The 19421-nt window shown below is 34.0% G+C and overlaps 1 protein-coding gene across 3 annotated transcripts in view; it reads left to right on the top strand.

The window, feature by feature from the left end:
* LOC115881558 (jmjC domain-containing histone demethylation protein 1-like) overlaps positions 1–18691 on the top strand; it is a 57203-nt gene extending 38512 nt beyond the window's left edge. For 2 of the 3 annotated variants that reach the window (XM_030899098.1, XM_030899100.1), the window contains exons 4-15: positions 5851–6038; positions 6341–6461; positions 6517–6673; positions 8025–8195; positions 8257–8416; positions 8474–8630; positions 10548–10703; positions 11767–11860; positions 11982–12260; positions 13223–13517; positions 15004–15324; positions 17297–18691. In XM_030899098.1, the coding sequence (XP_030754958.1) occupies positions 5851–6038; positions 6341–6461; positions 6517–6673; positions 8025–8195; positions 8257–8416; positions 8474–8630; positions 10548–10703; positions 11767–11860; positions 11982–12260; positions 13223–13517; positions 15004–15324; positions 17297–17727 (2530 nt within the window). In that variant the 3' untranslated portion in view covers positions 17728–18691. The remainder of the gene's footprint in view (positions 1–5850; positions 6039–6340; positions 6462–6516; positions 6674–8024; positions 8196–8256; positions 8417–8473; positions 8631–10547; positions 10704–11766; positions 11861–11981; positions 12261–13222; positions 13518–15003; positions 15325–17296) is intronic. The other variant, XM_030899099.1, reaches the window with a different exon arrangement.
* Positions 18692–19421: the final 730 nt, after the last annotated feature.

The raw sequence follows: 19421 nt of genomic DNA, 5'->3' as shown, positions 1-19421 counted from the left end.
ACAGGTGCAACGGTTTTTTTTATTGCAGATTGTGTGCTCGTCTTAATACCTACCTAAGTGTACGTTCATATTGACACCGCATGAGCGGTGAGCTTTGCGCGTCTCAAGCGTTGTAGCGTTGATTGAAAGAATTGAGAAGAACGCAATCTAATGAGCAAAGACGTGACAAGGTTGATTTGATTTCCCCTTACGTCTCACGTGCTATACGGTAGAGCCTCTAGTCGTTCTGCAGCCAACGCATAAAACACTCATTTTCAATTCGGCTAGCGAAGGCATATCAAAGACGGTGTGGAACTGAAAGCGTTACAGTGTTGCCATATTAAAATGTGTAATATCTGTAATATATTTGACCTTGATTATCGGGTATCGATACAACCATCGGGTACCTTTCTGATAAGTATATTTTTGTCGTTATAAATTATGAATTTAGTTTGGTACGACGTATATGTAAATTTTATCCTGTAGGCTGCTTTTACTTTGAAAATTCATCTCGTTGCATAAATACAGTTGTATAGTTCAAGAAGCGCTAAGAAATATGCCTACCTTTGAATAATATAATATAAACTAGTTTGGAATACAATAACAAGCACGAGAAATACCTTTTATATTAAAAACAAAATAAAGCCAGCTTAAAGATAGTTTGGAGCATATATGAAGGAGTATTTGAAGAACAGAGGGGACGGAAGAGGGAAACCAATCGCAAAATTCATAAAATTAATTTAAAGACCGAGCCAATCGTAACCGTTGAATTGTTCTGCAACCATACATACACGACGTCAACTAGCACCATCTATAGTGGGACTGATCGTTAATTTCTAATTTAATGCACCATAAGAGTAACTGGGCCCTGGGTACCGAATATTTCGTATGATCGAAAAAGTCGTTTAGTTGACTTGGAAACGTCGACTATTGACATTTACCATAATATTTTACAATTGAAATAACAGCAATCTTCATTTCCAGGTCAACTCTGACGTCGTTCTTTGTTTAATCATATAATGTTATATTAAATTGTTTAATGATAGAAAGAAAATCCGTATTATTAACGTACTGTGCTTAAAATCGGTAAATCTACGGATTAATCCGTAGTTCTGGCAACACTGTGTCCGGCAACCATCCATTCTGTCGACTGAAAGCAGAACCAGCGTTGTTACAAGGGCAAAAATTTTTGTACTATAAATGGTGTCGAAATTGTACTTTTTTAAGCGGGATTGTACATTTTTGGTGCAAAAATGTGGGGTCATGTGATCTCTCTATTTACCTTTTTACCAAGTTTTGGTACGTAGGGTGCATCCACACTATCCTAAAAACAGCGGAACGGCGTATTGGCTTAACGACCTTGAATCAATTTCCTGCAATTCTATTGGCTGAAATTTTTGCCAGGTGAATTTGACAGATAAAATTTCTGACAGACGAATTTTTCAGCCAATAGAATTGCTGGAAATCGATTCAAGGTCGTTACGCCGATACACCGCCGCCGATCCGCTTTTTTAGGATAATGTGGATGCACCCTCACAGAATTATACACCATATGCTGTCCTCCTTTCACGCAGTTGAGCAGCTCTGCACTGTTCAAGAACGCGATACTCTCCCTCCATTCAATTGAGTCATAAAGTTCAGAACTGGTTGCGCGCCATATGGAGGCACCAGGCTATCTCGCACAGCTCCTTTCAGAACCGTTCTGAGCAGCCCAGGGCGTAAAGCTCTGGAACTTGAAATTCGCAAATGGAGGACAGCAATACAGAAGCTACAAAGAGCTTTGAATAGCGTTGGTTAAATGGGAACTAATTGCGTGACGTCACGTTTGACATCGGGACACAATAGATCTCTAAGGTCGCTGTGATTAGCCCCCCTCCTACTCACCGCACGGATATGAAACTTACGTTTGACATCCGTGCGGCTTGAACAGCATTTCAAGTGATGTATAATTCTGTGCCTCTGCTCCTAGCGACCCGCATTTCAAATCCACGCATCGCGTATCACCGTTCGTCTAAAAAATATGTACGTGGGTTTAAGTTTGGGTTAGTTTGGGTTTGAGAAGTAAGAATTGTACATTTTTTCTTGCAATTGTACCTATGTACTCCTTGACTATCAAATGTACCCAAAATAGTACAATTGTACCTATTGTAACAACACTGAGCAGAACTAAGGTACAGTATTCTTTATCCGCTGCGCTGTAAACTAAATCTAAGACAGGTTGACTAGCAGCGACGGTATCAGCAGCCAGTGCCTTCTATTAAAAGATCAGCCTACGGGCGAGATTTATGACGTCACGCTAGTTAGATATAACGGATTAATAAATATGTTGTAGAATACATGGAAAACATAATTATTCCTCAGATTTTTGGTTTGTATTTTAAAAGTGATATAGTTTAAATGAAATATACATAATATACAGTTAATAACTACAACATATATACCTATTTATAGTAATAAATACTTTGGCAAATAAACTATGAACCATACAAATGCAGCAAATGTTTTACAATGTACAAATAATGTATAGGTACATAAGATAATGGGTAAAATGTAAATATATTTTAAATTTTAGGGTTTGAAAATCGATCTAATTTAACAAAAAACATTTAATATTTACTAATAGTGATGTATTATTATTTGCATTCACAAAATTTATATGTATATTTTGCAAGTATCAATGTTCGAAAAATTATATTTACAAATAATACAATATTATCTAAAAAAAGGCGTCAGCGATGGCTATGAAATGAAGATCGCTGGCATTTTATATGTTAAATTATTCTAAAATTTTTGATTTTCTTGGGATTTTAGGTTCGGGAAAAACGCTGATTAAGTTTTCATTTGGGTTTTCATTATTTTTATTTGGTTTAAAAAAAACGTTTCGGCTAACTATAGCCTTCACTGTTGTGTCATATGAGAAAAATAGTGTCGAATATAATCCAAAAATTACATATACAATATAATTCACACCTCATAATGTTTACTGCAATTAATAAACTAATATAAACTTATCAAAAGATGACCACATATTTTTAAAATTATTATTCTTAACACTAAAATTATCTACATTGACTATGGAGTACGCAGTAAACATTATGTGCGTGGTGTGAATATTTTATATGCAATTTTTGGATTATATTCGACACTATTTTTCATATGACACAACACTGATGGAGGCTATAATGTTAGCCGAACCGTTTTTTTAAACCAAATAAAAATAATGAAAAACCAAATGAAAAATCAATCAGCGTTTTTCCCGAACCTAAATTCCAAGAAAATCAAAAAATTTAGAATATTTAGAATCAAGGTTCAAGAATATCAAATTTTCCAAGATTGTAAAATTCTAGTTAATTATTTTATGTGTACAGTTATTTAGGGAATGTCATCGATATTCATTTCCAAGCCAACTAGACGCCGATTTTTTTCGATGATACGGTATAATTCTTACGTAAAATGTAAATAACATTAGACCAATTAAAACAAAGAAATATGAATTTCTTAGTATTTTTTAGTAACACCTTTATTCTTAAAACTTAATTTTGTATTATGCAAATATACCAATTTTATTGTTATTTTATTCATATTGTATTCAGCCATCACTTAAATATTTGATATTAATTTGGTATTATAAATAATCAATACTATTCATTAAAAATTACTGAACAAATATATGTTATGCTTAACATACATTATATATTATCAAACAAAAACACATTCTTCTTTTAAACTGTATCAGTCTTGTCTTTACAAAAATCTTTTTTAAAATTTGAACTCAAAATAATAATCTTTTTCATGATCTCTAATACACATATTCTTTATTTTTCCCTAGTTCATAATACCTACTTACGTGTTTGAATCTATCGAAGCTGAACCGGCAACACTTGGAGTGGAGATTCCACAATATGAATAAAATAAACATAATTGTCCAGTTTTCATTAATACCATCATGGGAGAATATTATTTTTAAATTTATTAAAGATATTTTCAATAAAATTCTCTTGATTTATAACTCGTACCCACTTTTCTTGCTCTTCCGGACACTTTAGGCTGCCTAGTATAATAACTATCCTTTCCACCAGGAACACAACAAAGATGAGGCATAGCACCAATAACACACTCCACTTAAGCTTTATTGATGAATTGTTAGAGTCTTAAAAAACACACACAAAAATCACGATAAGTAAAAATGTATGGGCACTTTTAGGTTAAATCACTTGCACAACGTGTAATTTTTAAAATTTCTATTTTTTATGCGAAACCGAGAGTGACCATATATCTGGTAGTAGTTTATGTCACTTCAACACCAAAATAATTAGTTTTTTGCACTACAATAATAAATAATACCAAAAATCAAAGAGTTAAAACCAAAAATCAACCGACAAAATATGAAACGGAATCTAACCCAATATCTAAGTATGTACAGCTGATGAAGTAAACAAAAGTCCGCCCGTAGGCTGATCTTTTAATAGAAGGCACTGCAGCAGCTACATCTCGGACAGATTTTGTACCACGAAATCGGCCATAAGGTTGCGCATCTTCTTATTAGTTTTTTTTGTTGAGTCAAAACGTATCAGGAGTAAAACCGTTTTAAAAACGTTTTACTTGAACTGAATTAACATACTAAATCTCGTTTTTTTATTTGAAAAAGATGTCGGAGTTATCCATTTTTGAAAAACACCCGGTATTTTACCATCGTGTAATAAGCGACTTTCAAAATGTTATGTAGTTAATGTATAATGTAGTTATGTATGTAGAAGGGGGATATTAATATTGTATACAGGGTGGTCCGAATTGTATTCCGGAAACATCGGCCACATATTTTGCAGATAAAAATAAGTAAAAAAGTTTGTATAAAAATATGTTCTAAAATGCTTAGTTTCGGAGATACAGGGTGTAGAAGTTACATTTTTATTTCGATTTTTTCCAGATAATTTCTGAAGTAACGTCAATATTTGGATGAAAATTGGTTGATGAGTTTTTTGATATGAGAAATTTGATTTTGATGTCAATATGACTCCTCTTTGTAGGGGGCCACCTACATATGTTTTAACTATTTTGAAGAGTAATAACTTTTCGTCCGTACCTGTATAAAACTACTGAGTAAAAAAATATTAATTTCCGTGATTTTGCATTGGTAAAAATCGCTACGAGCAACCGTTCTCAAGATATTTAGAATGGAACTAGTCAATTCATGTCATTATTGACAAAAAATAAACACGTTGAGTGGATAGTTCTTTGACTGAAATAATAAATTTTGGAAATTTTTATTTTTTTAAATTTATCATACATTTTTCTGCAAAAAAATGATGATAAAACAGTTTCTGTTAAACTTTTGGCACAAAAACATTTCAAATTTATGATTTCATTCTAATAACTATTTAGTCAACATGTTTAATTTATGTCAATCATGACAGATTTTGATAATTTCGATTCCAAACATCTCGAGAACCATTACTCGTAGCGATTTTTACCAAGAGACCTTCTTTACGTAAAAAACTTCGTAAATGTATATTTTTTACTCAGTAGTTTTATGCAGGTACAGACGAGAAATTATTACTCTTCAAAACAGTTAAAACATATGTAGGTGGCGCCTCCTACAAAGAGGAGTCATATTGACATCAAAATCAAATTTCTCATATCAAAAAACTCCCAGACACCAATTTTCATCCAAATATTGACGTTACTTCAGAAATTATCAGGAAAAATGGAAATAAAAATGAAACTTCTACACCCTGTATCTCCAAAACTAAGCATTTTAGAACATACATTTATACGAACTTTTTTACTTATTTTTGTCTGCAGAATATGCTGCCAAAGTTTCCGGAATACAGTTCGGATCACCCTGTATAATACTTAATTCTGTATTAATAGGCAAATTGACTGGGTTGACTGCGTTTGGCCCAGACACCTTAAGGAGAGCCAAATAGAAGCTACAAATGTCCTAGAAGAAATGAAATACCCCAAAGTACAAAAATACTGTCTCATGTCAGTAAAGGGTTGTTACACAGATTTTCACGTCGATTTTGGCGGAACATCTGTTTGGTACCACATACTGAAAGGTTTGTTAATAATTTTTATCTTAAGAGATTAATGATAAGTTTTATTTTGTTAGTAAATAGATATTGATTTTTGGACTTGATTTGAATTTGAACTAAAACAACTGAAAAAGTTCACAATGCAAATTTACCTTAAATATCTATTTTCATCCTGAGAATTTTAATTTATTGTTGGAGTGACTTTTTTAAATAAAAACGTATTGCAATATTTTGATGGGATGCGACTCATCATCTCAATATAAGCTTTGCCGCTGGAAACGAACTTCTTTTCCACAACAAAACTAATCAAGGTTTTTTTTTCATAGGTTGTAAAGTCTTTTGGCTGATTCCACCCACCGAACACAATATTGATCTCTATGAACGTTGGTGTCTCTCTGGAAAGCAGTCCGATATATTTTTCGGAGATACGGTAGAAAAATGTGCCAGGTAAGAATCAAACCATTAAATTGTATAGGAAATTAGACTGTTTATGTGTTTTCAGGATAGTTTTACATGCTGGAAATACGTTTTTCATACCAACAGGATGGATACATGCTGTATACACTCCGTTAGATTCGTTGGTTTTTGGTGGCAACTTTTTGCACTCTTTCGGAATAGAGAAGCAGCTTAAAATTGCTCAAGTCGAAGATACGACAAAAGTAAGTAATCATTTCTATTCTTAAATCTGTCTAGACCAAAGCATTGAATAAAAATACCGTGAAGGGAGCATATATAAATGAAACAAGTTTAGATTGAAAAGTGCCCGTAAGAACAATGTAAATACTATTTACTATTTGGCGCTGTTTTTGCATCGGACACGATCGAAAACTTTTGATCATTTCGGAGCGGTTCGGCTTTTTCCGGAATTATATCGCCAAGTATTATTTATTCAAATTTATTATTATTTTCTTTTAATTTTATAAATAAAATACAGTGTGTTACATATAAGACACTTTACTTTATATAAGGATATGTATGAAATACCTAAAATATAAAAACAGTAAAAACAGTGGGAAGCAAAAACATAATTACTGTATTACCTATAATATTCATTATAATGCCTAGGTCACAGTTAGAGACTCATATCACAGATTATAAACTTATCGTCAAAAGAATTGTTTTTCGTGGTTCCAATTTTCGGAGTCGCGCACTAGTTAGGTTACTAGTTTGTACACGCCCACTTATTGCCTCTAAAATTGTGCACAGCGCTGACCGGCCCAGTTATTACGCTGTTTAAACGGGAGTTTATTTTTGCGCACAAGAAAATTTACTCGTTTGTTTGCTCATCGTCATAAAAAATAATTTTCGTACCATGAATTAGGGACAAGATTTTTATCTGTATACTTATAGGATACCTAATCTGTGCTCATATCCTCCGGGTCTAACAATATTAACACACGGTTGTAAAACATGCTACAAAGAAAACAAGGTATGATCGATAGCGGATCCAATTCGTTCAGTTTGCGCATATCACCAGAGAGGTCATATGCCATACAAAAAATATCCATATTGTTCAATTGCCACTAATAAAAAAAGACCTAAAATAGGGAAGAATTAGGACATAACCCCAAAAGTCATCGAGCATGACATTTGAAAAATTATTTTCAAATTTATTATGTGTCATCTGTTTGACAATTTGAAATTGACGCGCGGAACTTGCCGACCAGTGGTGCCGTTTATCACCTGTGACGTAGTGACCAACCTGCGCAATATCATTCCTTGTTTTCTTTGTATCATAGTTAATATGAGGATAATTTTTTGAAAACCGATAATAAGCAATGCTGTTTTTTGCAGTTCACAGTTCACACAGCTTTTTAAGTTTTTTTAATGTCACTTTTCCACTATCACGAGTTTGCGTAAATAAAATTTAAATTAAACTCGAAAAAAAAACAGCGTAAAGTTGGAAATGACCCTATAAAATTATGGCTCATATTTTACAACTCATTTACAAACGTTCTGTATATTTATATATTTTATGATCCTATGTCACATAGTATTTGTTTAATTTAGGTGCCACAAAAATTTCGATACCCCTTCTTCACGGAAATGCTATGGTACGTTCTCGAACGCTACGTTCACTGCCTTTTAGGGAACTCCCATTTGACCACTGGCCAAGATGCTCCAATACCACCTGATCGACCGCACATTCACTTGACCCAAGCCGAACTCCATGGATTAAAAGTAAAAAAAAAATCTTATATTATTTTACCTCTTACGATTGTTATTATAACTAAATTTATAGGATATTGTACGGTACCTTCACTTGCTACCACCTAACAAGAAAAATCTTCCAGACCTCATAAGGGATCCTATAGCCCTTATTCAAGATGTGAGAACGTTGATAGGTATACACCGGCAGGACATCAGGGAGCTGGCGATAACGAACAAAGCAGTTCTTAGTCGTAAATATTAAGGTTATGTCACATTGTAACCTATTTTAAAACATGTATTTGTTTTAGTACCGGAGGACCCTGACAAACGAAGGCAGTACAATAAGACCAATATTAACCAGAACGTTCCTAAAATTCCTAAACCGCCATCTACGTTTAAGGGCCCGAAATCTATACCGGGTTCTGCTTCTGGAGACAAAGGAGGGCCTCGGAGACGACGAACGAGGTTAGTGGTACTTTTTGCTTCATAAGGTAGATTGAGAACGTTACTTTGAATGTAGTAGGCAATGATCCATTGTTGAAACTAAAAGAATTTTGGACTTCCGCTATATGCAGTGACCAAGAATATCTGAATTTTGATCTAAGTAATATTAAAACCGATTTGCTTCAGAATGGTTACTCTGAAAAATCCCTAGACAATATTATGTCCAATTGCAGGTCCGACTCATTGGTGCGCCAGCCTAAGGAGGATGCTCTCTCTCTCTCTCTCTCTCTCTTGACAATTACATATGTGAAAGGAACATCGGAGATTAGGCGAATAGCTAAGCAATATAAAATTAAAACTGTTTTAACATTGGAAATGTTTATGTTCGTATATGGGGCCCAAATTTCGAGTTTTCTTTCAAGGTCGTCAGCAACGGTGTCGCACTAGCCGCACATTCGACCAAATTAAAGCATGAAAACTTTGTCGCGGGGTGCCTAATTTAGGTGAATGGCCTGACAGCACGAAAGTCTCGGCGATATACGAGGTTTAATTTTGTTAGTCCCGACGATATTAGCTTACTTCGGGTTTTTCTTATTACCGATTTTGAACCGTCCTAGAACTGTGATACGCATGCGCAGAAGGAAATATGGAGAAATTATTTCATTAGCGCATACGCGGCAGAGTTCTAGGACGGTTCAGAATTCAGAATCGGTAAGAACCCGAACAAAGCTATTACTTGACGACTATGCTACGGGGGGCGATTATAAAATTGAATAGATTGATATTGATATTTGCAAAGGTTACAAAACAGTACTATTTTCGTAATTTTTGATTTTTCAATTGACAACTTTGTGTTGACAATGATTTGACAATTATTTATGTTGTTTGTAATGAAATGATATTTTTATTTAGGTATTGATATATTTCAGAAAGGATTTAAGGATTAAAAGATATAATATATTTACTTAATTTCAAGGTATCTGCATGAAAAATCAAGGCTATTTTTATAAGGTGTTATAAAATATATTATGAATATTTAAATATTTCTTCTTCTTCTTTCTCTGCTTATCCATTAATGGATGTTTGCGACCACATTTTCCATGGCTTCCCTATCTCTGGCTGTGTGGATCAGCGCCTGTATGTTACTAATGCCTGTGCACTGTCTTATGTTCCGCAGCCATGACATTTTTTTCTGTCCCAAACCTCTTTTGCCCTCGATCTTGCCCTCGATAATCAACTGGAAAAATGTGTATTTATGGTTACGCATGACGTGACCCAGGTATGCGGTCTTTCTTTTTTTTTATAGTGTTGAAGAGTTCACGTTCTCTATTAACACGTCTTAGTAAATCCTCGTTTCTTATCTTGGCCGCCCATGGTATCTTGAGGATTCTGCGGTATATCCACATTTCGAAAGCTTCCAGTTTTAAATATTTAAACAAACCTAAAATAAAACAAAATAACGTTGAACTACTCTCTATTAATTCTTTTTTTAATTATGTTTATTTTTTCTTCTAATCATTATTAGTTATTATTATTAAGAATGATCAAGTTTAGCTGCAAATATATAACGTTAATTATGTTTTATATGTGGTGTTATCATTTCCAATGTCTCTGATGGTTGCAACGATTGCGAAATCTGTGAGTTTTTAAGTCTGATACTACTCTAAGAAGTGTCCTAACAAAAACAAAACTTGAATCATGAGAGAGTGCATCTACCTTGTGCAGGTACCTACGAATGCGGTGAGTCCTATATTGGAGAGACAAAACGTCCTCTACATTGTACGACTTGACGAACATCAAAAAACATACCGAAAGAGGTGAAACAATGAAGTCGGGCATTGCAGATCATGTGTGGTCCAAGCACCACGACATAAAATGGTCAACACATTTGCTACAATATAAAAGGACACGACATAATAAAAAAATCTATAATTTTAGGTGTAAAAAATGTTCAGCGTGTCAAAGAGCAGATTGTGGCGAGTGTACTTTTTGTCTGGATATGGTTAAATTCGGTGGACCAGGTAGAGCCAAGCAGACTTGCAACATGAGACAGTGTTTGCAACCGATGTTACCAGTGACGGCAGCTTGCGCAAGGTAGAAAATTACAATTCATTATCTGACGGATGGATCTGAAGCAAAAAAAGCAAAATTGCTTGATATTAAATATAAATTTAATTGATTTTTAGTTTACTCCAGCATACATAATTATATATTTTGTTAATTTTCATGTAGTGCTTGTTGTTAGATGTATCTTTATTTAATTGTCTGATTTCCTTCATTTTGTCTATTACAAAAGGTAAATATTAGAGGTAAAAGGTGAAAGATATCATCCGCTTCGGGTAAGCCGGCAACGCTGGGTAAATTCATCATGTCACCCTCAACCAACCTGATTGGTGTAGATTTTCGCACGTATTCCTGTTGGCCTGAAAAGTATTACTGCTGAAAGTATTACTGCTACTCCCAATTTTATGTCCCTCTCAGAAATAGTAGAAATATTGACCAGTATTCAAATATTCAGTGGCGGTGTTATTGTATTGTATTTAAACCTTTAACTTGATTCGTGCATATAATTAGTACACGATTTCTAAAAAATATTACTATATTTAGCAAATCTTAAAAATATGCAGATACATTTAAAATAAAATCTAATATATAAAATTCTCCGGTCACAGTTTTAGTTACCATACTCTGAAACGGCTTGACCGATTTTATTGAAATTTTATATGCATATTCAGTAAGTCTGGGGATAGGTCGTTATCTATTTTTTATACCCCTAAGTGATAAGGGTGGTCCACCCTTTTTATTTTTTGGGTAATTTATTTTATTTTTTTTATGATGTGGCATTAAAAATACATAATACCCTACATTTTTACCCTTCTACCATCAACCCCGTGAATAAAAATGTCTGTTGTTCCATAAACAATATTTATATGGCAAAAAAACGTTTGCCGGGGCAACTAGTAATATTATAAAGTTTAGTGGAAAATATAGATTTTTTTTTCATAAAACACCGCACACTTTTGGATATTTTATGAATGAAAATGTTTTTAGAAAATTGCGTTTCCCTTATAGTTGCCCAGTAAATTTAGATCCGTCTGTCAGACCGTACTGTTTTTTTAATTGAAAAATAAATAAACTTAACATAATTATGTTTTAGATGTGGCTTAGATGGTTGGATGCAGACCCCTGTAGCTCCTTTACAAAAAGGACCTCAACGATGCGATACGGCCAGTTCTCTTATGGAATGTTCTGTAAGTATTTCTGACATATTTATACTAGAGTTTAGTCTTGTTATTGGATCTGTTAAGTCTTTTTTGTAGCAGTAGTCGATGTTCAAAAATTATTATTGGTTATTTGATATTTTCTTTATAGGTCTGTTATGAAATAGCCCATCCTCCTTGTATACAACGCTTATGTCAAGACTTTACCGGATACATTAACGAAGACATGCCAAACTCCTGGGAATGCCCTCTATGTTGCAAATTAGGTAAAAACACGGACTATCGGCCGAGGCATTTCAGGGCGAGACAGAAATCGTCGGACATAAGAAGAATTAGTATAAGTTCGGACGCTTCCAGCGCGTTTGAAAACAAAATGCAACCTGATACACATTCGGATTCTGGAAGTGAAAATGACCAAAAAGACTCAAAGGTAAGTGACTTCACTAGTCTAGAACTAAAAGAAATTGCAACAGAAAGTAAAAAAAAATATACTGACACATACTAATACTACGACTACTACTGTCATTACTCGCTGACGAGTATTTGACACGCATGAGAAGATGGTTACGCAAGTCGTTTTTTTTTTCATAAGCTTTTCTGTGACTGAAAAGCCCGATACGTGATGTTATCTCTCTTCCGCACTCCGGACATTCAAAAATCTCATTACTTTGTTGCCTCTTTACTTTTTGGTTGTCGCTGTTACTGAGTTTACAGTTCTCCATTGCGTTGTATTGTGCGCTGCTTCTTCCCACTGATTCTGCATGTTTATCCCCTTTAAGTTTTCGTGGAAAATGTCCTTGTACCTTTTAAGTTTCCTCTTACGGTCTAGAAGTTCCCGTAAAGAAGAGATTTTGTTAGGCGATTTTCTTGCATTCTGCATACGTAACCAGTCCATCCTAAGCGGGATTTAGTAATCATGACTTCAACGCTCTTGCAGGGACCAAATTATTGGTGAGACCAAATGACATTACTCGCAAATTTTGAAGTATGATTGGTGGAAAAAGTTAAAGTTTGTTATTTTGTTCTATTAATTGAAAATTACTACCACTAATTTTGACGTTCTGATTGTTTACATTGAAATTATATGAACTAACTTCTACGCTAATTCAAACTACTAATTTCGAGGATCTGCTTATATCTTGAAAACAAAGCCGTTCTGGACAAATATTTATATTTACTTTTATGTTTGCTTATGAGTCCTGAAAACACAAACCTGATGTATTGACCTTTCCTCATGCATCACTGTACAGATTATAGTACTGATTTTGCTTACGGGATGTTTTCTTTTCCATCTTCACTAACATAAAATTTGGCTGGTGGGTGGGCGTGTGCTCTTGTGCCTTTAATAACCAAACCGCCACTGAATCTTTTTAGTTAATAATATTTTTTTAGGACTTACTACCAATCAAAAAACGACGATCCAGCGAAAACTCGGAAGTCGACACAAAGATGGCGCCACTGCCGTCAAACGACAATAACAGGAAGACGGCGTTTAGAATGCAGCTGGCGCAGCAAATCGTATCGAACACGACGAAAGTACTGAAGAAACCCATGGTCGTCGTGAGGCCCGCTCCCGTCATGATGCTCAATCCTCTCGTACCGACCAATAACTTGGCCCTGGACAAACGGGTTATATTATCTATATTTAGATACTTATCACCGAAAGATTTACTTAACTGCGCTCTAGGTAAGTTTTTATTTCTAGGTACCATATGATCGGATTAAAACGACTTTATAGTAGGTGTAGAAATAACATTTGACACCTGCGAGCTTTTTTTTATTTAAAGTTCTTGTTAAGCGCTAAAACTAACATATAAAAATATACATAGAGTCTATTCAGTAATACATTATATGATCGACATGTCTGTCGTTTTACATCAAAAGTATTTTCTGTCATGTTTCTGTTTGAGCCTAGATGTCTCAGCTTATATCTGGCGCCTCTGGCTAGATGATGTGATTGTTAGATGCTGTTGTTTATATTAGCGACAACAAATGCTGACAGTAATACACATATTTACTTTTTGAATATTCAATCACCGCTGTTATCCTACGGTAATCGCAAAACATTTTCCGGTGCACGTCATCAATCATATCGAAATTGACATTAAAGCCTATAAACCTGACTAAATGAAATTTTGGCAAAAATGTTTGAATTTGTTGTATAATTTAAGATACCGAGCAGCTCTTCATTTTACTTTATAAAGCAAATGATTGTAACATATTTTATTTAGATTAAAACTGCAAAAATTAGTTTAAACCGAATTTTATTATCGCTGTGTTGGTCACATTGCAACAACGTGCTCAGCAACGTTGTCGTTTATTATTTGATAATTATCATGTCAGTCATTATTTTGTATAATATCGTGTTGTTGTTGAATGTTTGTGAGTAATTCTCGTTTTTAGCCTAGTTTCATCGTATTTTTTTAAAAATTGTTCTTTTAAGCACAAACAGTTCTTTTAAGAACTAAATTTTCGAGTTTTTGTATTGCATTTCTTGAAATTGTGTGTTGAAAATATGCCGCAGCATTTAAACAGTCGAAGCAAAGAGCTTGTAGCTTCCCTGATAAACTATTTTGAACGAGAATGTAACAATAAAGGTGCTTTATTACCCTTGATTGCAGCCAGAGAAGTAAGTTTGATTGGTAACCACATTTTACCACTTTCAAAGTTATTTCTGCGTTAGTTTTTTGAACTTTTTAACTACTTTACAATAACTGTTTTTTCAATACATAGGTACTTTGTATGTATTGAAAGAAAATGTAAGTATAAGTTACACAAATGTAGCTGTCTTATATTTTCTTACTTTCTTTTTGAGAGAAACTGACAGACATTTGTCACTAATGTCAGATATTCTTTCTCTGGATAGACTGTATCACTATCATTAAATTTAGCAAAAGCGATAGTAAAGCTGGAATGATAATATTATTTCAACCCTTAAGCTTGATTTTCATGCATCCGTTATCCGACGATGATACGATATTAATTTTATTCGTTGAATTTAAAGACTTCGATTGATTAGAAACGTTTAACCAATTGAAGTCTTTAATCATCGAGAATCATCGTATCGTCGGACAACGGATGCATGAAAATCAAGCTTTACAGCGACGTCGTTTTCATCCTGTTATACAGTATAATTCCTATTAATAATAAATTTTAACATATTTTATTGATAGTTTGTAAAACATGGGCTACATACTCCATCGACCCGTCACTTTGGAAACGCATGGAGTTTGACCACAAAAAAATATCCAGTGATATGCTAAAAGGCACAGTGCGACGACAACCCGAAATTTTGAGTCTCAAATGGTGCAGAATTAACCACTTTCAGCTGCCTTGGCTCATACAGAGGCTAAACAATTTAAAACAGCTCTATCTGCAGAGTATAGATGTAAAATCAGCCATTTCGTTAAGGACGAACCACTCGGCCATTTTGCAAGTGCTCGATTTGAGCTACATCTCCGATTTTAATGATTCAGCTTTAAGGGAAATCTTAGGTAAGTGTTACTTGACTTTGTTGTCCTATATTGTGATTGTTAACACAACAAAAAAACACATAGTGTATGGTGCATCGGAACACTGGACATAGGAAATCCCATGTAAATTTTGAAAAGGTAATATATTATCTCCCCAGACGATTTTATGCAAAAATATTGAGACTTTTGAAGAGGCGTTAAAGTTGTACTTTCATCTAGAATTTCGTTTTATTTGGAATAGGTATCTAAAAGTTATTTGCACAAATCTACCTTCAAATTACTAATAATTTATAATACAGTCCATATAGTCTAAGAGCTAGCAACGTTTTCGAGAAAGTATTTTAAGACGTCTGGCTCTTTGATATATCTTTTACTATGCCCTCTGGAACAGCATGCGGCCCGTCTGGCTGCCGATTGCGTTCACTACTGCGCATCGGAAGACGATCGAATCGGAGTTCGAATCGGGGTCTGGGCAAAGACTTTTTTATTTTATTTTCGTTTATACTCTGATAATAAAGTATTAAATAATTCTGGTGATTAAAAAAAACAAATATTTAATACTTTACAGAACCTCTACGAGCTGAGCTATGGAGACTCGGTCGGTTTATATTCAATACTAGAATTTAAAGGACTATTAAAAATATAGGATCTTCTTTCAATACCCAGTAGGGAACGCAACGTTTACCGGCAGCCAGACGGGCCGCATGCTGTTCTAGAGAGCATAGTAAGCGATATGTCAAAGAGCCAGACGTCTTAAAATACTTGTTTTTCCGACGTTGCTAGCTCTCGTACTAATAGAAAACTACAATTAAAATACCAGCAAAAATATGATTTTGTCATTGTCAAATTCGATGTCACATTTTTTTGTTTACAAGAATTATGTGGTTTGGAAAGGATAGTCAATTTTTTTCTGAATTGGAATGATTATCTACAAAAGAATTAGTTGATTTCGTGATTAGAGAGACATAATTACGGTTCATTACTTACTTTGCCCGATCACTCGCAAGCCTCGCTCATACCACATAATACATCCACAATAATTTTACAAATAAAAGAAATATTTATAACTAAAGGAACTTTATTAAACTATACTAATTAATAAAATGTTTACATGCCCTCATTCACAGCCATACAATACCCCAAATGATTGTTAAATTCACTCCTCACACGATCATTCACAATGTCTAAAAAACACAATTAAAATTAATAAAATATCCTAGCAACAGCTTGCGGTAGTCTGTTGTATCCGTTGTATCCATAGAGAAAGCATAATATTTAGCTTATAAAACAATAAATTTTTGATTTCTAACCAAAATTTTTCTTGATAGATGATAATCAAATGCCAAAATGACATTCCTCGCAAATTTTGAAATATAATTAGTGGAAAAGTCAAAAGTTTGTTATCTTTTTCGACTAATTGAAAATTACTACCACCAATTATGACGTTCTGAATGCTTACATTAGAAATAGGTGAACAAACTGCTACGCTAATTGAAACCACTAATTGCGAGGTTCTGAATGAAGCTTAAAAAGTATAAAGTGTAATTGAAACCACTAATTGGGAGGTTCTGAATGAAGCTTTAATTTTACTAATTTGAAGGTAGATTTTTGCAAATTAACTTTTAAATGACTACTCCAAATGAAACGAAATTCTAGACAACAGTACAATTTAATGCCTCTTCAAAAAAGTCTAATACAACTTTTGCATAAAATTATCTGAGGAGATAATATTTGACCTTTTCAAAATTTACATGTGATTTCCTATGTCCCATGTTCCGATGCACCACACGGTATATGTGACCTTCCATTCTATAATTTCCGAATATTCATACAGAACTAACCTTAAAAAAAGTAGCATATTTTTAGGTTATGTGTATGAAACATGTTGTATTGTGTTGTAGCTTATGTATTTTGTGTTAACAATCATTATGTATAGGAATCTTAACCAAAACGAAATTTTAACCAAATATTAATGTCTAAACATTAATATCAGGTACAAATAACGACGCTCGTTCTGGTTTAGCGGGCGACAAGATCCGATTCCGCAACCTGAAGACTCTCAAGTTAGCCGGCACCGACATTACCGACATAGCCATGCGCTACGTCACCCAGTACTTGCCCAACATCCAGCACCTAAGCCTGAGCATGTGCCCGCGCATTTCGGACGCCGGCATCGCTCAGTTGACCACCAAACCGGCCAACACGGTGGTCAATCTGATCAGTCTCGATCTGAGCCACGCCAAACTGGTGACCGAGGCCAGTTTGGATCACTTGGCCAAATGCGAAAAGTTGACTAGATTAGATTGTAGACAGGCGTTGAACGTTTCCACTCAGGCGTTGATTAAGTTTGCGGCGAAGAGCAAACACGATTTGCAAGTAAGGGAGATAAAATTGGTGGATATTAGACAGAGGCCTATTCAGTGAATTCCAAACTGCGACGCGTTCATTATTTAAGAAATGAACGTTACTTCCAGCTTTTTTCATATTGAAACTAAATGACATGGGGTTAGATTGGTAAGAATTATAATCAAAGTTAATTTTGTTTTGTAATACATAATACACCAAACGATTTATTGGTGTTACATTTCAGACTACTGAAATATTTATGTGTGGATGTTAATTAATGATGTTAAATTCAATTCTTATAAGACTAAACTAAAACTTTTTTTGACAATGTTATGTTTCAGTTAGTCTAAATCAGTACATAAACATGTATAAAAGAGAGGCTAACCATATACATCGATTTATTTTTACCCAACATATGCAAGCAAAATGTAAACAACCCGTTTGCTTATTTACAGTGCGATTTGACCACAGATCATTGGCGTAGTTTCAGGATCTTTATAAAAATAGAATAAGGGTGTTAAATACACAAATATTTACAAAATATTTATACCTCTGTGGCGAATTCATCTCTTTGAAAAAATCCTCTGGATATTTCGCCATTTGCACTGTAAAAAAATTACAAAATAAAATTGTTATGTTTTGTAACTGAAATATCTACAGAATACATATAAGCTCCAAAACTCCATTTAAAAAAAAACTAATGACATATGAAGAGCACAAGGGAAAAACGATGAAAGTCCATTTTTTGCTAATTTGGTTTTAATGCACAATAATTTTCCGTCTTAAAAAGCTACACCTTTTGATACCTAAATATATACGGGAATATCGATCACATAGGCATTGATGTTGATTTATTTTCATACTAACCAATACAAGTAGTTTTCGAGTTTCTATCTACTATGTAAATCAATGACTAAAGAATATAAGGACATGTAACGCCCATATACGGGCTGCAGCAGAATTTGTGACCTTAGACGCCATTCTTTTGGTGGCAACGAATGAGTCATCAGCTGGTCACCAACGACAATTTTAGCGATTTTTAATAGTTTATGTGTAGTGAACTTTGTATAAACTTTATTACAATGGATATTAGTTGTTCAGCTTTCAAGTGTAAAAGCAGCAGCGATAAGAAAGAGCCAGGAGTTACGTTTCATAGGTAAATAAACTGTCCGCTCCACCTTTTTAGCGTTTTCTTAGTTTTCTTATTGAATTCGATAATTATTTTTCTGATATTATATGTACTTGATGGTGTGCTATACATCGATAGTAGTTTTGTACCTTTTGTTAACATTTGAATACGTTTTTTCCGTAATTCACAATTAGTATTATACCACCGCCTACACCATAGGCGTAGTCAAAATATTTATCAAAAATATAAATATTCCTTCAAGCAGCTAAGTTAAGAAAAATATATGACCACGGCACTGATTAGTGCCATGGTAACAATTTGGTCGCGGGTGTTATTTGTCCTTGGATTCTTTAGTCATTGACGTAAATCAAGTTAGCGTCTTAAGCTTGATTTTCATGCATCCGTTGTCCGACGATACGTTGATACGATATTAATTTTATTGGTAGAATTTAAAGACTTTGATTGGTTAGAAAATAACGCAGTTTTTAAATTTATTGCATTTTCATGCCTCCGTTTATCGGATATACGTTGGTGTTATTTTATGTTTTTGTTTCCATAACTATTTTGCTATTTTACTTCTATTGTTATTAAGGTTAGATTAAATTTGTCAAAAAAGTGTCAAAACGTCCGTTATCGTATGAAC

This window comes from Sitophilus oryzae, unplaced genomic scaffold, assembly GCF_002938485.1.
Source record: "Sitophilus oryzae breed Bouriz unplaced genomic scaffold, Soryzae_2.0 scaffold_172_pilon_pilon, whole genome shotgun sequence".
In the NCBI taxonomy this organism is placed as follows: Eukaryota; Metazoa; Arthropoda; class Insecta; order Coleoptera; family Curculionidae; genus Sitophilus; species Sitophilus oryzae.
This window is presented reverse-complemented; position numbering and strand designations above follow the sequence as displayed.